Source organism: Coloeus monedula (assembly GCF_965178545.1).
Source record: "Coloeus monedula genome assembly, chromosome: 12".
In the NCBI taxonomy this organism is placed as follows: Eukaryota; Metazoa; Chordata; class Aves; order Passeriformes; family Corvidae; genus Coloeus; species Coloeus monedula.
This window is the reverse complement of record NC_138792.1, coordinates 8563953-8588765: the sequence shown is the minus strand read 5'-3', so window position 1 is coordinate 8588765 and position 24813 is coordinate 8563953. Positions and strand designations below refer to the sequence as shown.

Sequence of the window (24813 nt, the reverse complement as noted above, 5' to 3'; positions counted from 1 at the left end):
TCATCTGCATCGTCATTCCTTCTTTGTAATGGCAAGAATTAAACATTCTTGCTCATTCTGTTTCTCCTCCACAAGCTCTGTCACAAAAAGGGTTTAGAATTCTTTAAAACAAAGGATAAAGTTCTTACCCAACTGCAAGGTATTTGCAAACAATACCCACAGCTGAAGGCAGCCTGATGTAATCCTTCCCCTTCTCCAAAAATGCTTGAAAAGCTGATGATGTAGCAAATTCTTTTGTAGTACATCCAGCTTTAGTTCATTCCTTACAAGAAGGACCAGGCCCACTGGAGGGTTGGTTTTTATTACCTGTAGCACAGACTCATTGCTGCTGCTTTGGAGCAGTCCTTGTAAGGTAGGCTCAGTTTCAGACAGAATGTGAGGCACAGAACAGGAATGAGAGACAGCTTGTGCAATATAAAGACCTTCCAAAACACAAACTTGTTGAACCATTTAAGTTGTATTCTACTTTTGAAATGTTAATATTGTGGATGTGTGTATATATATTTTGAAAATAGCGATCCTCAGTCAACCAAGACACGGAAGATAAAATACATTTCATATAAATACATTCATGGCTTAAAAAAAATAGTCTTATAAACTGCTGACAGACTTAAGTGTATCTTTCCTACACGTATTTCACTTTTGTGATGCTAACAGGCTGACTAAAGGCTATTTAATAGCGACCAGTTTTAAAACATGGAAGAATTGGTAACATGGCTCCAGGACCAAGGAATTTTAAAAGTTGCTACTGATACAGGAAGTAGTCCCTGTTGTCAAAAAACAACTGTATGTATCTTAAAAAAAACCCAAACCAATTTGTTTAGAAAAGCTATTTCCTTGTTTCTTTTCAGTGACTCTTGTAGTTCCATGCACAACTAGATACCATCACCTTTATATACCATATTTTCTTTCTCTCTTTCCCCTCAGGGTTCTTGGAAGGTGAGCTAGCAGTGTTCTGGACTAGCCAGAGAAAGTTATGCACGGTGAAGTTTGAAGTTGGTCCCCAGGAGAAGGGATGGTTTACTTGAAGAGTGTAGAGCCATGATTTATTTTTGCCAAAGTCTACTTTAACTGGAAAATAAAAATACATATACATGCAGAAAAGGAAAAACTTGTCCTGAAATTGCAAGCTCGTGTGTTCAAGAGAGGCAATGTACAAAATCTTTTACTTTCTGTACAGTGACAATACCAAATATTTTTTAACCATCATATACACAACACAAATATTATGAATAGAAATCTATAAATACTTTCAGATGAATTTGCAATATAGAGCAGTTGAGGGTCACAGCTGTACAAAATGTAAGCAACATATATAAAATGATTAAGAAAGTGCAAAGTAGAACAGTATCAAGAGCCTCCACTTTTTACAGCACTTATGGTTCAAGTGTGAAGAGCTGGCAGGGATGCAGGAGCTCAGTTACAATTCAAAAGAAGACAGTACAGGATTCAGCACACAAAATGATGAACTATTATTAAATTATATCTTCCTCCTTCTTCACATCTATGACTTCCAGTTAATAAGAGAACATTTTTATAATGAATTTCTGTAAAGAGTGATTTGTCCCTTTTTGTAAGTTTTCAGGAAACAAAGATTCCCTGGCCACAGACTACTTTTCTGTAAGTAAACCAAGACTAGACAGCGAACCTCCTATTGGTTTCTGGTTGCCTTGTCATGCTCACCACAGTTATAAGGTGAACGGAAATACCTTCCACAAAGGAATGCAGACATTTAAAACCTGATCCTCTACATTACATCCAGGTACTGTGCCAGTACTCACGTGTATGTGAAGGTCTAGAGAATCAGTGCCTTAAAAACACCACCACCTCTCAAAAAAACCCACCAAAACTGCTCTGAGTTTCAAATCTGTTTAGAGACCACTGCACAATAGTTTCACAGTTGTTTGCCAGTCCAGATGCAAGTTCTGCATTCGGGCACTGATTTCTCATCAGCGTCCCTGGAGCAGTGCAAGTCTTTCTTTTCTTTTACACTGTGTCCAGTGGAAAGCTCTGCTTGAATTAAAATGCAGTGGCAATTAAAAACCTATTTGGTGAGCTGGAAGTTGAAATAGTTAATTCAATGCTCGAGTGAAATTTCTTATAACTTGTTTTTAGAAAGCTTTTCAGTTCACCTTTATTTCAGTAAGTGTACTTTCTATTCTTTTGTAGGCACTGTAAATATTCAAGATATTGATGTGCAGAAGAATCCATCCATTCTCAAGCAGTGCATTATTAATGATCTCTAGCAAGTTCTTGACTACTGCTGTCTTGTTTTTAAATGGAGAAGGGTAGACATTAGATACTCCTTTTCCCTCCTTACTAAATGTCTCATTATGTAGAAGAATCATCACATTATTTTTTCCTCTTTGAAATACAGGCCAGACTTCAGCATAAGTTAAAGAGAAGTTGTGAGCAGTCTGAATATGCTAGAGAAACAATAATAAAATTACCTGGTCATACTGCTTCACATAATGATGACTGTCTCAAAACTGAAGATGATCACACAAAACTCTATGAAGACCATCAGTGTCTAATCTGCTAAAAATTAAAAATTTGGACTCTAAGATATTCTGTTTCACTTGATAGAGATTACAGAAACAGTCATCCATTTGGTGTGTTTTTTGAATGTGTGATATCTACAGCATACACAGACATCCAAAGCTGAGGCATGAGAAGGAACCACCTGCACAGCTGCCTGGTCAGCAGAGCTGTTTATTTGCCTCCATACATTCTTTCAATGTCGTTGAGGTAATGGTTTTTCAGTTCTTTCCTTTTCAGCTTAAAAGCATCTGTTACCAGCCCGGTCTCCGGGGTCCACGGTTCAGGGCTTAACCGGACCTTGATGGGTATTTCAAACCTTTCTAATTTCACTGCAGGGACAAGAACAAAGAACAGCATGACTGTCATTACAAAGCCAAATGAAACATTCATTCATGCTCCCTAAAAATCTGGTCAGCACCCTGTAGCTTGTATAATATGGTGTCCTACTTAATGAAATAACCTTACAGAAGGGCCACAGGCAAATTTCATCCTGTCCCAACACTGAGTGCTGGTTAGTGTGCAAATACTCTAATAACACTCTGTGCTTACAGCTTGTATTGGATGTGACAATGCAAAATCTAAAGCTTGAAACAAATGACTGAGTAGCCTGAAGCTCTGAAACTACTGCCACAATCTACACTGAAAATCTACAGTTGCACTGAAATCTACAGTTTTATCTTTGTTACAGGAATGGAGTGATAATTAGGTTAACTCAGACTCACTGGACATGCTTCATATTGAAATGATAATGAAGTACACTTTCCCAGGTTGAATGTTTCTTTCCTGTATTTTTCCTTCCTAAAATTCTGTTTAGAGTTCAAAACAAAGGGATTTCTCTGTATTTTTGTTACATTAGCCACTTATTTTCCCTTCAGCTGGAAGCAGTGGCTTGGCACATACACAGCCTCACTGCAACCAAGGCTGCTTCTCTCTCTTGCCCAGGAGGGGTGAGCAAGGGAGGAGACATGGAAATGCTTCAGGGAGAAGGGCAGGAGCAGCAGGAACAGCACAGGGAGCTGCTGCATGTGCCCAGTACTGGATGGAGTTTGCTACCAGCTCCTGCACGTTGGCTGGGAATGGGATCCACAGACATGGACTTGTAGCTGAATTCCAGCACAGCCTCTGGGGGGGCAGCAGAAGTGGGACCCAGCAGCTCCTCTCTGCCTGACTTCAGCTCTGTCAGGATGTGCTGCTGCCTCTCACTCAGATGCGTGCCTGCTCATGATGAGGGTGCATCATGCTCTGCTAACAATGAGAACTACCTCTTTAAAATAGTTTTGAAAAAATATCACATTAATTAGTTGTATCTCAATAGTAGATTACTATCTAAAAGACAGAAAGAATGTATAAGCAAAGGTTTTAAGTACACAAAGCTATATGGATAGTAATTTGCCCAATTCATGATAAAAAACCCCAGGGATTAAAGTGTTTAAATGCAAGCCTAAAACCTATGGATTGATTTACTTTTTTCAAGACAAGACTTAATAGTGCCTTTCATTCTTGTTTTCTCATTTTCCAAAGGCAGATTCTCCTCTCTGTAGTTCAAGAGAAAGTGCTTAGTGTGTGCTTAAGTCCAGATTTTACAGCTTCCTTGTATGAGGTGCAACTGCTTTAGAGACTTTTCTTCCCCTGTGAGTTTGTTCATTTTTTTGCCCCATAAAGGATTGATGATACTTTTGATCATTCAGTACCACAGCACAGAGTAGCAGGCTTTTAAGCCTCTACAACCACAAGGACCGTGGTTGTTCAAAGCTGTAGGGAAAAAAGCTGTATGGGGAAAAAATGCTTTGAAATCTCTTGCTTAACCAGTTTCCTTACCAGCAAATGTCTTGCAACTTTTCTTCCAAACTGACAGCTCTTTTGGACCTTATTTTAACCATATTAGACAAGCAACTTGTCTCTAGAATTTAGTTGAAAAAAACCTTCAGATCTTTTTAAAAAAATACAAGCAGTATAGTAATTAATACAACCAATATTATGTAAATTCCTGGGATAATACGCAACAATTTCATGTGGTCTTTGCCTTGATCCAAGTATTAAGCCTGGCAGATACAGAGAAACTGGAAGAAGGAGGAGCAGTTAGTGAGGAGAACTGAGTTTTTGCTGGATAAATCCCCATGGCCAGCAGGATGTGCTGTGGTACTTACTCTTGTTTGCAACTTCTTTAATCTCTTGCAGTATTTCTGCTTCCATTGTAGGATTGTTACAAATGTCCACCCAGCTTCCACTGATGCCTTTCTGCTCAGCCAATGCTGTCAGCTTCTTCTGGTTAGGGACCACAAAACTGATCACGTAGGACTGGTCACTACACAGGGTGGCAAGAGAAGGAAGGAAAAAGGGTCTAGCCAAGACTTTCATTTCAGGGTGTAAATTACCTGCTGTTGGACCCACAAATGCCCAGGCCTTTCCAAACTGGAGTTATTCCACCATACAGAATCCTTCTATGCATTAAGTCTTCACACATCTGATGGCTTATCGAGAAGCTATTCAAAGATGGTTTACAACATCAGGTCTGACAAGAATCTGGCTTTGCTGTCATTTCACTCATGCACATCTCAATTTAGCTCCCCAGCTAGAACTGGGGTTTAGCCAGTTCTCTGCAGTTCCCCCTCACAGAGGGAGAGAGAGGAAAGATTGGGACTATTTCCAAAACTCACTGGAAAGCTTTGGATCAGGTGCAAAGTGTCCAGATTAACTTTTCACTGGTATTCTGACAGAAAGCCAAAACACATCTAATGTAATGATACCCATTTAGAGAAGGGATGGGATGGAACAGAAGTGTATCTGGATAGGAGGAATGCCAACAGAAAAACAGCCCATTTCTTCAGCTTTTAGGGAATCTGGGAACCTGTGCTACTTCAGACATGCTGTTTGTAACTTGTGCCCTGGTGGAGGGGGTTATTAGAAGGAAACCCTGGAAAACTATAGCTGGATCAGAGCCTGTACTTCATGTTTACTCTAAACAGAGTTTCTAAATTAATACCACTCTTACCTTTTGGCATAAGCACAGATATTGTCAATTAATGGGCAGTTCTTCAGTGCTGCCTCTACTTTCCCCAGAGATACATATTCTCCTGCTTGTAGCTTTACCAAGTCCTTCTTACGATCTACAAGTCAGGAGAAGGGAAAAAAGGAAAACCTTGTTTCATTTAAACCTTAGCATTTCCACAGACTGATTTGCATACATACCATGTATGTATTTTGTGCTACACCAGATTCTTAATAGACAAGTTCTAAGGCAGCTAACAGCTCCCCAATTTATAAAGACTTCTGTAAAAGAGTGTTACAGCACTGTACTTGTCAACCAGCTTGTAGGAAAGGACTCTGATTTTAAAGCTTTGTAATTAATACAAAAGTTAATCTTGTATTTATTCTTTAAAGTCCATGTGCTAAATTTAGATGATGGTAATGTCACAGGAAATGGCATCACTTCCAAAATTTTACTACAGCTATGAGGACTTTTGGAAGTGTGTTTTACACTGATTCTGTAAGCAGGTAACCTTAAGCAGATTAGCCCAGGCAAAGCCAACGGTTTTAGTAACACGTTTATAATTATGGTTAGTCAGTGTCTTCTAATATATTAAGGTATCAAAAACTGAGGCCTACCTATGATCTGCAGACACCCATCTGGATGAAATTCCCCAATATCTCCTGTACAGAACCATCTCTGACCATTCTCATCAGTGGAAAATTCTTCTGTTGTCTTCTCTTCATTTTTAAAATATCCCATGGAGACGTTGGGTCCGCCAATTATAATTTCTCCTCTAGGATTAGGCTTGTCTTTATTAGTATATCCCCCTGAAAACAACATAGTCCCAAGCAATTATTTTTAAGTCTAAGTATCCTTCTGACAAGAAAATACTTTGAAACTTCAGCTTGAAGTTAAAGCACACTAACTGATGACTACTCATAAAGATAAAGAACAATTACTTCATATGCTACACCTAGCTAAGCAGATAGGCAAAGATATCGGCTAGGCAGGAGCTAAATTAATTACTCTGAAGTCAAAACAATTACTACTCTCACCTTCTTGCCAGTCTCTCAGTTTTATTTCACAACAAATAAGAGGAGCTCCAACTCTGCCAGTGCTGTAATCAGCAACTTAGGGAGAGAACAAGAAAGAAAAGGAAGATATTTTGTTATTTGAAGTATGAATAGGGTGTATCTTATCTCAAGTTACTTTACTGTGGAACTACAGTTATTTTGACTTGTTTTTTAAAAAAAATTAAATATCACCAAGCCTCCATACATATCTATATCCCAGCTTATTTCCACCAGTGTTTTAACTACCTTCTGTAATGGTTCCAGCTCCACACGTTTCTGTCAGTCCATAGCCTTGACCAACAGGACAGCAAAAACAGATGTTCATGAATCTTTGTGTTTGAGGTGAGAGTGGTGCTCCTCCAGAAAGCATCATACGGACATTCCCTCCCAGCAGGGCCTTTACTTTTTTAAACAGCAGTCTTGAAAGAAGGCAAAAAGCATTAAAAATTATTCACTTAGCTCATTCTTATATAAAGACACAAACCTTCCTTCCTTCCTATGTGGAACACCTTAAAAATTAACTTATTCACAGATTTTAGTACACAGCAGGGCTAATCCAAACCTGTTGCCTCTTGTGTAACATTTGAAGAGGCAGACTTCCTGTAGCTTAACAAACATTCCAATTTTATCACTTAAAAAAAGCAATGCAATGAAAATGGACCAGTCAGCTGTTTGGAAGATTAGTCATTACCATGAAATATCTTACCCGTTTCCAGTAAGAGCTTGGACTACTTCAGTTACTCATTAAGTGTTATTTGCATGTCAGATGAGAACTCATAGCTCAGAGGATCATTCTTTTCCACTGTCCTAACAGATCCCAAGGCACACTTGGCCCATGAACTCTACTTACATGTTACACAGAGGTGCATCATATCCTCTCTTGATCTGTTCCAATTTGTAGTCATAGCCTATCTTGAACAGAGTTCTCTGAATATAGTTCATCTCTTGAACTTTACTCATGACATTTTTATAAATTCTGTCCATTATTTCCTACAAAGTATTGAAAAAAGGAAAATTACCACATGGGATAGATCAGCACGTGTAAATTAAATTCCATGTTCTAAGTACCACCCCCCTGCCCTTTATTCTCCCTTTAAAATGGATAATAAGAGTGTGAATCTTTGCATTGTGGGGTTAGGCAGTGCTTCAGTGCTGTGCTTTTACCGTGTGATCAGTGAGCCAATTTATAGACCATTATAGCTTGGAGCTATTTGCACCTCAACCTGTACTTAAACAGGTGACAAACTGATTTAGAAAATTTTAAATTCAAGTTTAACTCAATCTCTTTGCTAAAGGTTGGTATATGCCCCTCAAGATATGTCATGCTTGGGAGTGCTGATGCTGCACTTATCCACAGCAACTGGTAAGTGCAAGGGAATGAACCGAGAGAATTCATTTCACCATTTCCTTTTCCAAGAGTTCTTCAACTTTCAAAGCAACATGGCTGCAGTAGCCCTAATTATCTGACAAAAAGCCACAATTCTGTCACAGACCAGAGATTAATTTCCATTAAAATAATAAGCTTATGGTCACCCAAATACACAGAACCTAAAATACTGTTCAGACTGGTGAAGTATTTAACAGAAGTTTAAAGACTGGCTCCTTCAAGTTTGTTTTGGAGCACAATGCTTTGAAGTATTTATGTGCTTTCTCTCCATGAAATACATTTAAATGGGTATTTTCCAAAAGGTTGGAGCTCTCAGACATATTAATTATCAGACTGTTAATTATTAAGAAGATGACCAAGCCTCTATATGTGCTTATGATTTTATAAAACAAAAGAATGCAAGTGACTAAACTGATTTTAGAATTCTTAGCTATTCTAAGATTGTGCAGAACAACCAAATCCAACCAAAACTTACTGTTCCTAAATTTGATTAAATCTTCCTACTCACTCCCTACCACCATGTGGCACCACCTGGTGCTACCAGTTCTATGAGCCACAGATGTGACAGGATCCTAAAGCAGCACCTGTGAAGGCAGCACATGTGGGGAGGGCCTTGGCATCAGAAAGACACAAACATTTGTGGAGTGTGTGGATAGCACCACAGCCTTGTGGAGTGCAGGAGCCTGGTCACTCACAGAGCACTGTAAGCTGCAGAAGCAAGAGGAGTTACAGTCTCCTGAACACTCTTTCCTCTGAGAGGAGGCTAAGCCTGGCCTGCTAACCCTGAGAACAGCAAGAGAGACTCAGCTTCAATGTTACCTTGACTTGCTAAGTCTGTGACTGAGCCAAATGCCCATATCCTTAACGTATCCCTCTTGGCCAAAGCCACCCTGCTTTGTCCCTGTGCACAAAGGAGTTTCCAGACTGTGACTGTGTCCTATTGCTGTGTCAGTAGCCCAGTAAAACACCACTTGTAACTACTGAAGCATTTATAGGTTTGGATCAAAAAGGATCTTGGCTTTGGTACAGGCAGACTCTTGTGCTCATCTGCAGCATCAGTACTCAGTTTAATCAATAGCTGGACTGTCTGTATTTGCTCTTTTCCTATTAGTGACAGTTACTTACATGTGAAGAGAAAAATCTGTTAATAAATACATTTTTCTAACATGAAAAAGACAAAACATTTTTTTGCTGGACATATCTGCTTCTGCATACTTACAGGCACAGCTGCCATCAGTGTAGGCTTAAGTACAGTACAGTCTCCTTTGCTTCCCTTCTTAATTTTACTTGACTGTAATATGGAAAAAACATCAAGTTATGAAGCTGAAAACCAAACAGCTCTTGAAAACTAAAGGACTAACAAAAGAAGGAGATATATTAGCACGTAACTTGTTCAAGTATCTTCCCCTGTTCCTGTGTCATTTTCCCCCCATTGTTATGGAAAGGGTAATGATTAGCAACTATTTCAACCAAAATACTCAATCTTTTACAAGTTCACTTTGTTTATCTTTCTCTTACTTCCTCCCTCTAGTACTTGCTTTCTCCTTCATCTTCCTCTGGGAACTTGTTTTGCTTGATGCAAATCTCTCTACCAGCAAAACATGCAGACATATCTATTATGGCTTAATTTACTCTTATTTATCTGAATTGTTACATGGAAAAAGGCAAAGGACTAAATAGAAGATCTGCAATGACTGGATAAAGAACTGATAAAGAGAGATCAAAACTTAAAACCACTTTAAACAGTTCAGTTGATCTATTAAGAACTGTTCTTACCCTATTATCCAGGGGATAATGCTATAGGCATTTATTAGGATTGCTTTTAGATTTCCTAAGTATCATAAAAGCAAAGGTTTTAATACAATTTATATGGTACAACCCACTGCTGCTATTCACCAGTAATGTTAATTTGCATCATTTTCTGAAAAAAATTTACATTTCTGAAGTGTGCCATATACATCAGCATTTCTTTACTGAAGGAGGAAACTGAGCAATGAGAGCACAGGCTACAAAAGCTGAAGTTTGCTCCCCACCTTGCTCTGCCAGCCCTCACCTGATCTGAGAGAGTGAGAGGAGAGGAGTAACCAATCCTGCAGCCGTAAGTGATGCAGGAAACTTCTGCTGTCAGTTCTAACACATGGGCCAGAGGTAAATAACCAATGTAAGTGTCCTTGGGTCTGGGAAAAAATAATTAATTAACCATGAGTCACAGGTGGACTGAAAATACCGTACTTAGTTATTACTTTTTGATTGACCCGGATCACAAGTGAGCTTACTCTCCTACACACAAGACAGGGGTGATTTCAACCACAGTATATCAACAAAATGGAGAAAATCTGACCTTACTGATACCAGTATGAATTACAGGATTTGCCTTGTTTTCTTGGAAATTCAGATTCCTTAGTCCTTTACTGCTATTTCTATAGCAGTATATACTATATTATATACTGCTATATCTCTTTGTGGGAGGTTTCATTCCAGTTATGAAATCAAGGATGAAATCACTACACTTTGAAATAATGATCAGTGATTTACAAAGCCCTGTCAGTCATCTTCTTCTAGGATACATTACTAGAAAGAGAGCTGATCACTGAAGTACTGATGCTTGTTTCAGGAAGTAATTGCTCAGAGATTTCTCAGCAAGGACCTCAGAGCTGTCACTGAACAGCAGCTTTCAGCACCCAGCCAAAACTGGGTTTATATCCTCTCACAAGAGGAGTCTGGCAACAGGGCTTATTTCAGCTACTGAACCCTTTGTGAATGCAGGGACAAATACACTTACATGAAAAATTTCCTCAAAACGTTAACATGAGGGAATTTGCAGTTGGTTTTACTGTTGTCAACACAATATATTACTTTTCTGCTCCTTCAGTGAATTGTACTTGAGCAGATTCTGCAGCATGTGCACCCAAGAGTGATGTCTCCAGGTCATTTAAGTGCTAGGCTCAGACATCTGTGCTTCCTAAACTGATTCTAGCTGCCTGAAAATGTCTAAAAACATTTCCCAAGAGGAATCTCTTATCTAGTAGTATCCTCTGATACCACTCAAAAGTGCAAAAATCCATCACAGACCTGGAGCTAATAATAATAAAAAAAGCAACAGCATGTGAGAAAAGAGCTAGAAGGGCCTATTTTTCAAACAGGGTAAGTTCACACACACAAGACATATTTCTTATAAATTAAAGAGTAGTGGCCTCACAATAACATGAAGAAACTTATAACACAATGCCAGCAGCAGACTCTATAAATGTGCACACTTTTGGAGGTTGTTTTAACTCTGTACATGAGACAACAAAGTGTTTCTTACCCCAGTCCAGGTATTCTCTCACACTGTCCTGTCATTCCAGCTATTAAGTTTTTATGCATCATCATCACTCCTTTGGGTCTCCCAGTAGAGCCACTGGTGTACATTACTAAAGCCAAGTCTGTAGGAACAGGTCTGCTTGGCAGAATGCTTGCTACAAAATTCAGGAGAAAAACTGTTATTTATTCTTATCTTCTGTAATTCATCAGTGTGAAAATGTCTGCAATCAGTGTGAAACAGGTGCTTCATGGAAGGCCAGCACAGTGAGCTGCTGCATGGTCAGTGCTGGAGACAGTTTTAAGAGGAAGAGGGAAGGCCAATTTTGAAAGGAATTATGAGTATCTGAGCATCTACACAATCTGGGTGACACTTTTGTCATTGTGGTTTATAGCTGACTGAAGGAGCCTTCTGAAGACCAAATAAAACTGTCAAAGGCAGCAAAGGGGAGAAATACAGTACTGATGTGTCTTGGGGTGACGTACCGGTACATGATGATAAACAGCAAATCGAGTAAAAAACACCAAAAAACCAACACCCCAAAAAGCTGCAAGTCAGCTTTTCTGTCCATCAGTCTTTCAAAGCCAGGGTTGTAGAGGTAAGATTCCTTTTTTTAACTCCTCCCCCCTCTTTTTTTTTTTTAATTTTTAAATAAACCTTCCTAAGGCAAGCCACAGGTCTAGTAAAAAAGCCGTAAGCTTAGAACACTTGACTTCTGATTTTTGTTTTAATCCTCTTTACTCTTAGGATGAAAATCATCCATTTTCGTGGCTTCCACAGTGTCTGCAAAGTAAGCAGGTTTTTTAGGGACAAAGCCCAAGAAAAAACACCTATCAGGGTCACTGCTGGTCTGTGTCAGCACCTCAGGCTGATCAGATAAGCAGCTGTGATAGATGTGTGTTTCCCAAAGCTCCTTTACCAGTTTATCTCCTTCTTTATTCCAGAGAGAGGAGATGTGACTAATTACAGACTGCTGATGTAAGGAGAATCGATCATCAGGGTTGGGTTTTCCTTCCTTAAAGCAGATGTTTAGATCACTTCTGGTTGCCCAGTGGAGCAAGGAATGTAACTGTTATTCCTGTAGCCTTAAGTGCTTTTCAGCTACAGCTAGGTTAAGATAATGAACATTTCCAAGCAGAAAAAAAAAAGCTTTAAGTGCTTTCTCCTCTTCTTAGAAAAAATAGTGACAATAAGATAAATTAAAGGTAAGAGTAGCAGAAAATGAAACATTACACCAGCTTCTATTTCATTTCCTAAAAAAGATGGAGTATTAAATTATTCTGGTTATGGTTTAGGTTATGGTTTGGAAGTTAAAAACAAGGTTTTATCCTGACATACATGACACATGAACAAAAGATATAAAACAATTTCTTTGTTTATTTAAAGGGAGCTAGAAGATGAACTGTCAACCTGCCACTCCCTTTGTTGGCAACCTGCACGGGTGGGGGGTTTTCTGCTACACATCCCTCTTAACCCAGGTCTGATTTCACTGCTAACACTGCTTCATTAGTCCTCCGTGAAGTGATTCACTTACAGTTTTCTGGTTTGGCTCCCAGCTCTTCTACTGTCTGCATACTATGAATCTCCATGTTTTCAGGGTATTCTGATTTATTAACCGTCTTCTTGTCCACATAAATTATATGTTTCAGACAGGAGACTTGTGGCAGTGCAGTCTACAGAAGAGAAATGAAATTTTTAGCAGAGTACCGACTGAACTGTAGGGTTGCTTATAGCAGGTGAAGCTGATACTGAATTACCTTAAGTTTGCTCTCAAGGAGTTCCACACTCGTGACCAGATATGCTGCTCCACACTCGTTGAGACCATAGGTCACTGCCTCTTCACCCAGGGTGGCATACAGAGTGACAACTGTCACAGGGAGGGGAGAGGACACAAAAGAAGGGTTAAAGTAATATTAAATGCAAAAGCTCTTTTTTTAGCTTACTGGAAAGCACTCAATTGGAAAATTTCCAATTTGGAAATAAAACAGCTTTTAATTTTTCCACATCAGAAATTTTATGGCACAAGAGACCTCTGGAACAAGGAGGACAGCTGGACAGGAGGCATGTCTTTACTAAGAGCATGGTCAAACACTGGAATAGGGTTCCTAGAGAGGTGGTTGATGCCACGAGACTGTCATTGTTTAGGAGGCCTTTGAACAATGCTCTAAATAACAGGCTGTAACCTTTAGTCTGCCCTGAAGGGGACAGGCAGTTGGAAGGAACCTAGGTGGTCATGTAAGTCCTCCTGAAATAATCTATTCTGTTCTATAGCAGGAAAGAAACTATCAGAACAAAGAGATGCACCAAAACCCAACAATAATGCACAAAGCAATCCCAGAGTAAGCAACTGAGAGCAGGTGTTCTGCCCCTGAGCTCTCTGCAACCACAACTCGGATGGAGAGGTGACACTCAGACATTGCAGGGCACCAGCTTACAGCTGGGCACGGCTACAGGCAGCTCTTTCCACACTGTCAGCTACTTTCCTTGCTCCCAGGAAATTAGTGATGGGGGGGGGCAAGGCAGAGAATCAGGCTAAGGAATCAGACTGTTTTTCATGCTGCTAGATTATTTTTAACCCAGAATGGCTACAGGAATGCCATTAAGTGCCTCCCAGGCACAATGGAGTTCACCTCTCCCCATCATCTCTCTACTGAAAAAAACCCTTCCTTTAGTATCATTCGCTATCTCAAACTGGAACCTCCAAAGACCATTGAAGGAATTTAATAGTGCTGTGAAAGAGGGTTCATGCAGAAGAGGCAAAAAGAGTAATGTTACACAACTATTTCTTACTGCCTTTTAAAGTATAGGGATTCAGACCAAATTAACCATCCTCTCCTACTTCAGTAGCAAGATCATCTCTCTTCCACTACTGCCCCTGAACACCCTGCACACTCTGCCGGATGAGCTGCTCCTCGTACAGGCAGCTCCTGCTGGTGCTGGGAGAAAAAGAGACAGCCCAGTGCAAGCAGAAACACAAGACAGCAAAAAAAATGGGCTGTGGGTCACAATGTGTTGTGTGCAAAATGGGCACTGGAGTGCTCAGTAACCTCTGCAGCTCACCAAGGAGTCTGCATGAAATCCCATTAGAGATTTCTGACAGCTTGAAGAAAGAAAAACCATACATAATTGTAATGAACTTGAGCAGCTTACAAATGTCACCAAAACAGACTATCTCATGATTTTGTTTACCATTCTTCTCATAACCATTTCATCTTTTGGATGTATAAGTCAGGATACAGTCAGAAAATACTATAAAAACATCCCACATTTTGGGGGGAGAAATGCAACTACTGACATCTTCAGAGTATTTAAAATGACCTGAATAGTAAGTGTACTATTCTGCCATGTTAACATCTAGAACATTACTACTATAAAATCTTAAAAAACAGTTTCATAAATATGAGCAAGTTAATTCTAGGGATCTCCACAATGCCTAGAACAGATTGAAAACTTCTAAGAATCAGACAATCAGCAGAGAAAGTTTATGAAATTCTTACACCTCCAATGACAAGACTGGCAGAGTCAAAATACTTAACAGCCAAATCTGTGCTGAGAAATGGTTCCAAAATACACTAGAAGTAACAAAGTTGAGCACTCACGAGGGAAGTTGTACTTAAAGCAGGTTAGAGCTACAATCATCCATTCAGCTCGGGTCTCACAGAATATGACAACAGTACTTTTCGGGGTTAGTCCCAGGGCAGTCAGTCCATTCCCCAAGCGAGTAATTTTCTCATTTACTTCTTCATAGGATAACCATCTGTAAGTTCCTAAAATTAACTGGAGAGGAAAAACAATGAATTTTCATGAGAAAGAAGCTTCTGGTACAGCTCTACCAGCTGATGTGAGTTGGTGCATAACAGCATAAGCATGCACACTGCCATTCATTAAAAAATTGCTTTCATTTTTTGAAGTAGAATAAATAGAGCATCCTGTATATTCTGTTGCTCCTGAACTACCATAAAATGAATGGTTTATTAGATGATTACTGAGGAAGAGCTCTAAAGGGACGTGCATTGTTGAGGTAAAATACAAAGCAGCTCAAAACCAAGTATTAAGAGTTAAATAAAAATTTGTAAGTTTTACCTTTTTGAATACTTTTCCATTTGGTTGCATTTCATTTTCTTCACTCAGTATTTCCCTAGTTCCAAGACAATCCTTCTTCCCAAACTTTGCTAAAGCATGGTCAAAGAGCTTGTCCAGTGTGTCAGCTCCAGGGATGTTTATGTTTGCTAGAGAGTCCAGGTGAGTGACAGAGCGGTAGGGGCTCCCAGGCTTGTCCGAGATGGGTTTAGCTTTTAACCGCTTTGCCATAGCCTTTTTCTTCTTGGCATTGGTAAGAAAATACCAGGGAATAAATACCAGCACACTGTACAACCAGATCAACAAGTACACAGGCAGCAAGAGAATGGCACACACTTCTAGCCTAAGTTTCATTGTGGGTATTTAAAAAAGAACCTCTCTCATGGAGTTCTGAAGCAGCAAGAGCAAAGCAGCAGCACAGAGTGGTATAGGGAGAAGCAGCAGTAGGTGAAGCTTAGGTAGTGCTGATTCAGAGCAGCTGCAAAATTTTAATAACCTTTGAGAGCCAACAGTGGACACCTGCGGGCGAAGACCAGTGCCAAGCAGAGAGCAGGAAAAAAAAAAAAAAAAGAAAAAATAATTAGATTAGTAATATTACAGTCAGTGCATTAGTTTTAGTCTTTCTAAGAGCTCACTTCAAAAGCATCACTGCACAATAGAGCAGTGAACTGCTCTGGGGATGAAAGAGGATGAATCTTTTCCATACTTGTTTCTTGCATCCACAAATATTTACTTTTCACAGACTTTTCCCCGCTATCTCTGTTTGGATAGTTCAGGGCTGTTGAGATGAAGTCTGTCCTTCACAACATAATATTGTGTTTAAGCTACTTGAGTAATGACACAATTGTGTAATTATGGGAAAGGTCAATGCTTGTTTTCCCACTAAATATTTGTCCTACAGAGAAAAGGTACAGCAGATTGCTTTACTGCTTTTCAGAATATTCTATCAACTTCTATTCAGATTAAAAATGTATCTTGATATACTCAAAAATAGTATATAGACTCAAAGTCTACATGCTGTAATCTAAAACTATATGATATTCCAAAACTGCTTTATTAACTTTGCCCCAGTAACTGCACTTTTAATCTTCTACGTCTCAACTACAAATGTCAGACTCTTGGAAAGGGATTATGCAGATCTGCTTTTCCCATTTCAAAAACTACTTCAATATATGTATTTCCAACTCCAAGTATGGAAAACTGAATAAAATTGGACCAATTTAAGTCAATTTAAAATAAAGCACAATTTGGCAAGATTTTGTCAGAATGTCAGAGATCTTTTCTCATTAAGGAGAACTGGGCCTGAATAAGGACTCATGGTGAGTGGGAGAAAAACAAAACCATCATAGCGAACCCCACTTATGGCCAGCCCACTGGCCTGGGACCAGTCTGCACTCACATGTGAGAGACATGGGTGGTTATCTTTACCTGGCTGCTGTGCAAACACAGCTTAACACATCACCCATGCTGCCACAGTGGGAAAAATAAAAGGCAGAGGTGCATTAACCAAGAGCAGAACCTCAGACAGGCAGGGGAGCCAGTGATGCTGACACTCATCAGAGCCCAGGCTGTCATGGACACAGTCTGACAAACACAATGGATGAGAATAGGGAAATCCTAAGGGCTTCATCAAGAATTAAAAGAATGTGGGCACACCTCAAAATACATCTTTATTAATATATTTACCACCCTCAGGTGATGAAGGAGGCTACAATTAACATTTCAGGTTAAACAAGACAGCTGCTACTAACAGCATAACAGGTTGGTGGGTTTTTTAATGAGAATTCCAACATATGCAGTTGTGTTGTAGCCAGTATCAACAGCTTTAATGTATGTAAGACTGAGAGATCTGCAGATATTTAAAACAACATGACCACCACATTAATTTCTGTAATTACAACTACACAATAAAATTACTATTGAATGATAGTATAATAAACTAAACTAAACTCAGACTTGTATGGATGAAAGTATTCTGCATATTTCTTTATATAAAAAAAATGAATGCTGCATTCTTTTCAAAATGTACATGTTTATTCTGCTCTGGTGAACCTCACCATCATCAACCTCAGCAGAAAAGAGATCAGTTTACTTCCCAAAGCTCCAGTTCTCTAAAATCAAAGATTATTAGTTTATAATAAATCTTGTATGACACTTTCATTCCAGTTAATTCAGTGCTCCAAACACAGCAGTTGAGCTTGTATTTCAAACACAAGCCAGCCATGGCTCTAAGACACTGTAAAGAAACATCAGGGCACACCCATGGTTCCATAAAATGCTACAGGTTAAAATAAACCCCAGGGTTTATAAAATAAACCCTCTGGCTGCTCCTCACCTTCCAACAATGAGCATATGACCAGGCACAGTGACTTGGATAAAAAGCAGAGTTGTTGGACTACAGCAAACTATTTAACATAATGAGACAGTACCACAGCTTTTCTGTGGGCTGAGTAGGAGCTTGTTCAGAAGTGGTCCTACTGTGAAACACTACAAGTCTAATAATCAAGGGAGGAGAGGAAGGTTGCCTTTCTTTCATTTTGGAATTTCAGGTTAATTTGAAATACTTTAAAAAGTGCTTATAAAAACAGAACACTTAGCTAATTTGTACATATTTGTAGTAATTTAAAAGAGAATCACATTTCTATCCTAAAAAAAAATCAGTTGCAATTCTTAAAAGACATCAGTTGGAAAAACTTAGTGAGTCCCAAAAAGACAACCTTGGCTTTTTCCTTTGAACATGCTCATGCAAAACCTGACACACGCACACACAGAGGTACTTACAAGGGATCTGACAGTGACGACTGAGGTTTTTTCAGTGTTGATGAGATCTATAGTGAAACAGAAAAAAGAACATATTGGAGTTTGGGATGTTTTTTGCCTGGCAGAAAGGAGCAATCTTTAGAACTTCCGCCCTACTGCTCCTAAAAAGCACAGGCTATGAATTCAGACAGAGGTGCAACACAACCCATACAAGGGAGAGCAATTACATTACTGGAAAAGATTAAGCTTCCAAACTACACTGGACAGACAAGACATGAAGCCACCAAAAAGGAGCTTAATTTTTATGTGATACTACTCCCTCCCTTCTCTATTTAAACATGTTCTGAATAAAATTATGAACAGAAGCTTAATGTATTTTAATTACCAAAAAACCCCAAAAAGACAAGGAAGACTTTCACATTGCATATAGTCCATTCTTCTAACTCAAGGCAGAAACAAGAAGCCCTCTGTCACTCTTGATAGATGAGTATCAGTAGAAACACAAACTCAGGACTACCCATGGCACACACTACCCCAGAGAACATGAAGTGGATATGGGGTATTGAGGTAAGAGACGAGTTTCCAGAACAAAAGCATGTTTATAGAAGCAGTGAGGTCTCACTGATCCCATGACCAGTGCAACAGAAGATGGCTCTGTGTAACTGCAGAGATAAGGCTCCAAGAAGTCTACTGCAGAAAACTTTAACTGACATTTAACCTAGTTATATTTTAATACCCTTCCCCATAAGTCTAAGATTTTAATCAGTTTTTACAGACTGAAACCAAGTTAGATGTCCCTTGCAAAATTCTCCTACAAGGATTTTCTCTTGAAATATAAAGAAGAGGTGCTAGAATGTTTTTAGTGTTACTGGCACTTGCATGTGGCTGTATAAGATTTTGATCCATTGCAGGATCAACCCAAACTTGTGCTAAATAAATATTTATCATATCTTAAATATACTGCATATAACAGACTGACCTACTCAACATGCAAAAGTACCTCCACACCAGTTGTATTCAGTCAGAAGCCAAACTTAGCTATTCAAATGAAACCTTATGCCTTCAACCTCCTACTTAATTAGACTTTAAGAGAAAGCATAAGATGCAATGTTCACATCAATGCACCATCAAGGACACTTCAAGGTAAGACAACTACATATTACTAAGTGTTAACAGTTACGTTTTCCATAAATTTCCTCATTCCCTACAAATAAAATTTAGCACTCATGAAAAATTTCACAGTAACAAGATAAAACTGTTATTTAACACCGGAATATTTAGAATATATATTATTTTCTATTGGTTTACAAAGCTCATTATTTCTCTATTTTAGAAACAGCAGAGCTTCCAGTTCTTGATGCAGGTAATGCATGTTCCCAGAAAGAGCAGTGTGCATCAGGGATGACTACAAGAAAAAACCAAACCAAACAAAAATAATGTTGTTTCTCTCCTAGATAGCTGGTTTTCAGCATCTCCAAAGGATTTTCTTCAAGTGAAGCAGTTTCTATCAATTTTGAAATGGTCTGGAGTTCATTTAACATTTGCAGTGACATGTTCCAGTGTTCATACTAGAAACCTCACTCATGAGGTAATGTTTTCCTTACAGCTGTTATATGCTGGGGGTTTACAAAAATTCTATAGTCCAAGCTTACTCCTGACTGACACTGTACTTTATGGGCTGCCACAGATGGAAGAGATGTTATCTGAGTATAATCTTTTATATCCTTAATTGAAAGTTTCAGACAGATATACAACACTCTACTCCTGGCCTGTAGCCAGGGCCACAGAACAGAGTCTGAAATCAAAGCACACATTCTAGAACAGAAGGGAAATTCCTCTCTTCCTAATTTAACCCAAATCTAAGAAACAACTGGCAATTATATTTTTTTAATATTGAAAAATAGCTTTTAAATAGTCACTAACACTTATGGGAGTAAGTAAGAGCAAAGTGTGTATGGGGAACAGAGAGAGGGTTTATGCCTCTGGAAGTGACTATTCTTAGAGGAGGAAATGCCCTAATCTTCTCTGCATTTGACTCTCCAAACTGAACAGAATCAACTTACTCAGCATTTACACACACCACTAGAATTTTTAAGTGTAACTCAAAATCTAAAGAGGTACCTGTAGCTAGAAATTTTATTCTATGCAGTTTAATGTTAATAAGGCACCAAATTATGATCTTCACTAGGAAAGGCTTTAATTAGCCCAAGCCCAAAACATTCCAAAGGCTTAATAGTGAAAGTATATGAACAACACTGTTTATTACCCTTCTTCTGGTGTTAAAAAGCTTGCCAGGGATCAAATTTACTACAGAATAACATGATTAGAAGAAAACACAACTTCTTTTTCTGTCTGCTCCAAACACTGTGCTAGGAAAGTCATTTAGTAAGAAAGATGACATTAGAGAGGAAAAGGGTTGTGTTCTAGTTTGTGAAGAAAACTGGAATCTGCAAAGCAAGTTGTTTTTAGTTTAAAAGCAACACCAAAGGAAGTCTGGTTCCTCTGCACCAGAGCCCTTGCCAACTTCAAATGGAGACACAATTCTGGCTTTAGTGTAAGTGCTCAGGCCTGACTCTTGTCAGGAAGTTCTGAAATCTTCCAAAACAACCCAGTATGAGTAAGTAGCAACTGTCTCTAGAATTTCTCAAGCATGCAGGCAGATCCAAACATTTTGGAAACCCCAGTGAGCATTCAGGATTTGTAACTGGAAAAGTGGTTTTACGCAGTAAAAAAAAAAAATTGAGTTGACCTGAGTAAGTATGTGGGTGTTCAGTTAGTCAGTTTTCAGAAGGCTACTTAGTCAGTATTTAGCTGTCCTTAATTTGTTCCAGTACAGGACAGAACAAGGCTGGGATTTCAAAAAGAGATTACACAAAGTCTAAGAAATACCACATTGCCAGGAAGATGCAGCACAATAAACAGATGAGTGCATACTGTCAGACTCTCTACAAGTTTTGATCTTCCAGATTTATACCTAACACACACAATAATGAGAGAACATTTCTACAGCTGAGAAGACTGTGATGAAATGCAGTAAAAGTTAGAAGAATCTGGTGGCTAATTACAACTTAATTTGGGTTAGAAAGATTGAAGGAAAAGAAACTGAAGGAAATTATTCAGTTTTTACATCATGTTGGTGTTTTTATAAAAAAAACCAAAACTCCAGCAGTATTAATGCAAGTTACTCATGGCAGAAAAAAAGTTCATGAGGTCTCATTTTTCTTTCCTTCTCACAGGCACATTTCTACATACTTTCCTCTTGCACATTTTGGTACATCACAAACCACAGTGAAAATTCAGAGAAAGACTAACCAAACCTAACCACTTTTCAGAAGTACTTCTGTGCTCTGGCAATGCAATAGAAGCTCAAAGCCTAAGAGTTTGAGAGCTCCCTGTACTATGCCCATACAGGGTAAATACTGGTACCTATGTCCTAACAAACAGGAAGAGGGGAAATCAGTTGTTCCTGATACAAGTTTAAATATATACATTCTATTTGAAATAGCAAGATCTCAAGTGGTGCTAGGAAACGGTTTCTCTTACTGCTGCTTAAAAAATAGTTAACACAATAGTTTACTTAGCTAATAGCAAAGGTAACATTTATTTTTGGTTTCAAGAAAAATATTATTGTTGTCCTTTATATTCATTGCTTCTGCTTACTATCTCAGAACATATATGCATTTAAAGTCAATCAGAAAAAAACCCCCATCAGTTTGTAAGTGTCAAACATCTATTGCTGCAGTAAGTACTGTAGTGGAAGCCAATTATCTAAGAGCCAGGGGAGAAACTGTCTCCTAATTTGTAACATGAGGGCAAGCAAATATTTGGTGAAAGGGCAAGAGCTGTTTGCATGCCCCAAAGGTAGAAAATGTTAAAGGCCTAGGCAAGATTCCACAACTGAAAACTGTCCATTGAGACTACACTGAATTGGGGAAGTACTTCCTCTGACCCCCCTGTTCCTTTGTCTCATTAAATTCTATCCAGAACCTGCCTGTGAGTACCTGGGGCTCTCTCGCTGCAGCACTGCCTCTCCCACAGGCCGCACCCAGCCTGGCCTGGCTGTGCTGTGTTCTGGCCACAGCCTGGGCTGCAAAGGCTGTCAAGTCACAGAACCACAGAATCATAGAATATTAAGTGGTTGGACTGGACCTCAAAGCTCATTTCGTTCCATCCCCCTGCCCTGGGACACCTTCCACCAGAACAGGTTGCTCAGGGCCCCAGCCAGCCTGGCCTTGAACATTTCCAGGTGTGGAGCATCCACAGCCTCTCTGGGCAAACTGTGCCAGGGCCTCACCACCCTCACAGTAAAGAATTTCTTCCTATTATCTAACCTAAATTTTCCCTCTTTCAGTTTGCAGCCATTCCCCCTTATCCTGCCACTATGATTCCTCACGATGAGGTCCTCTCTGGCTCCCTTGAAGGCCCCTTCAGGTAGCAGAAGGGGCAGTGGGGTCTCCACACAATCTTGTCTTCTCCCAGCTGAACAGCCCAGACTTTCTCAGCCACAGGGGAGGTGCTCCAGTCCTCTTGGCAACTCATGGCCTCCTCTGGACTTGCTCCAACAGCTCCATATCCTTCTTATGTTGGACACACCAAAACTGTATGCTACTCCAGGCTGGGTCTCACAAGAGCAGGGCAGAGGGGAGAATCACCAAGTCAGTCTGAGTTACACACAGCTCTGTGAATGCACTCACTGTGACTGATGGCAAACAGCTGTTTCAGTATCTTTTTTTGTGGTAAGGGAAGTGAGAGGCATCTTTTTGTTTCACTGGCATTTTAGTTAATGACTGGGCTAAAAACCAGTAGCTTGGACAGAAAGTATTCCAGAAGAGGATGGAAAAGGAGAAAATGTGCAACTGAAAAATACTGTTATTACCAACAGCTACAAAATATACTTGGACTACAGGGAAAAAAAAAAATCAAAAAGAAAATGCATATTCTATACTAATAAAGAAGTATTTCAGTCTGATCCCCCAACATACACCCCTATCTCATCAGGCATTAAGGCAAATGTTACTCTGATGTTCCAACAGCAGAGGTAAATGTACTGTTTCAACCCAACTTTTTAAAACATGGACACAAAAAGACACAGTACGAACAAGGACAAATTTCAGAGGACATGTGGCCATGGAAGACTCCAGCAAAAGCTCCGTAAACAGCCAAATAAGAACTGATAATCTTCCCTTCCACACACAATAAATACACAAGGGACAGACTAGCTAGTTCTGTGTTTAGCTGCACAACCATTTTGCAGTGGAAAGGTTGTGACTTTTGTGGCTCTGATGATCCAGCTAGTGAGATTTAAGTCATCATCATCTTTTACTTTCTGATTCTTTCTCAATAGCAAACTGCTTCACAAAGAGTGGCCTCTCCTAAGACTGGTGCATTGCACAGTGTAGAAGATCAAACCAATTTGAGACTCACAGATGTAAAGCCCTATTTCCAACATCTTCCCCTGTGTTTCAGGGCACACTAAAAGTAAGTAACTGATGTACAGTGTTTACAGTCTTCAAAGCCAGATGTAATATTCCTGTTTCTAGAATAGTACTGGATACTGCAGCTTCAAGTTACATTCATACTTTCCAACTAATTTTTTGCTTCTAATTGCTAGGTGCTTCCCTGGGCCTGGTGATAATCATTTTTATCTGTTTTCAGATATTGTCAGCATTAGAAACATAAGCATTGATGAAGATTGTTTAAGAATTAGGGTGCTCATCTCCCCTCTTATGCTTCCGATGATCATTTCAACAATAGCCTTTGACAATGTAAGGAAATTAGGGTGCCAGGTGCTTTTTGTTTTGCAAATAAAGATGGAGAAAACAATCTTCCTGGGTGTTTTTCAGAATGTGATTCACAGAAAACATATTTATGCTTGTCCCAGTTGGATACAGCTGTTTCACTGACTCATGGGGTGCATGCATTCAAGTTCAGACCCTGATGAAGTTACAGTATTAGAGTTGGGTAGATGTTAATGATATTTTCCTCAACAAGCCAAAAAACTCATTAATGAGGTTACCCTAGTTGCACAAATATTAACACATTTCCTGGCCCTGAATCTGGTGTGTCACCAAACATCTGTCAGCACAGCCTAAGAAGAATTCTATGTACCCTTGTTATGACACAATAAAAGACTTAAAATGGCATTTTCCAACATACAACAAAATAGTAACATAAGTCTCTCCTAACTCTTGCTCTTACATAGTAAGAAAGTAAACACTGAACCATTCTCTTTTAAATAGCATTTAGGTAATAGATTTGTCTGACCAAAGCTTACATACATGAACTCAAGAGAGGCAGTCATCAAAAGCCACTTCCTTTATTTACAGGTTTCCTGCAATCTAGCAGCATGGCTCTGTATTAACCTTTCTGTGAAAGGAGCAATTCAAGCAGTCAAATATTGACGTGCACGAGCCCAAGTGCAGTCTGGCAGGGAAGCAGGCAGTGTAATGACAGTGTAATGACAGGGATCATCCCACTGAGAGTCCGGCAGCATTAACCTGTGCTCTGCTGCAACCCGGGCACAGCAATGGACTGCAGCAGCTTCTCCTTTCGCTGCACTTACTCTGATTATGAAATTCTCTTTAAATGTCTTATCAACAGCAACTGTTGTGCAATTTAACAGACTGAAGTTCTAAACACATTCTTTATTCCTTCTGTGAGCCTGACTGGCTTTCAGCTTTCACTTTTGCAAGAAATGCTA

The 24813-nt window shown here is 39.3% G+C and overlaps 1 protein-coding gene across 7 annotated transcripts in view; it reads right to left on the bottom strand.

Moving 5' to 3' along the window:
- Positions 1–438: 438 nt before the first annotated feature.
- ACSL4 (acyl-CoA synthetase long chain family member 4) overlaps positions 439–24813 on the bottom strand; it is a 36940-nt gene continuing 12565 nt past the window's right edge. For 4 of the 7 annotated variants that reach the window (XM_082289199.1, XM_082289196.1, XM_082289194.1 and 1 more), the window contains 15 exons: positions 18135–18181; positions 15357–15596; positions 14873–15050; positions 13031–13140; positions 12808–12946; positions 11280–11430; positions 10026–10149; positions 9192–9263; positions 7436–7575; positions 6832–7004; positions 6568–6642; positions 6148–6339; positions 5534–5648; positions 4689–4846; positions 439–2870 (listed from right to left, as the gene is read on the bottom strand). In XM_082289199.1, the coding sequence (XP_082145325.1) occupies positions 2713–2870; positions 4689–4846; positions 5534–5648; positions 6148–6339; positions 6568–6642; positions 6832–7004; positions 7436–7575; positions 9192–9263; positions 10026–10149; positions 11280–11430; positions 12808–12946; positions 13031–13140; positions 14873–15050; positions 15357–15584 (2013 nt within the window). In that variant the 5' untranslated portion in view covers positions 15585–15596; positions 18135–18181 and the 3' untranslated portion in view covers positions 439–2712. Of the gene's footprint in view, positions 2871–4688; positions 4847–5533; positions 5649–6147; positions 6340–6567; positions 6643–6831; positions 7005–7435; positions 7576–9191; positions 9264–10025; positions 10150–11279; positions 11431–12807; positions 12947–13030; positions 13141–14872; positions 15051–15356; positions 15873–18134; positions 18182–24813 lie in introns of those variants that run through there. The other 3 variants (XM_082289198.1, XM_082289195.1, XM_082289193.1) reach the window with 2 other exon arrangements.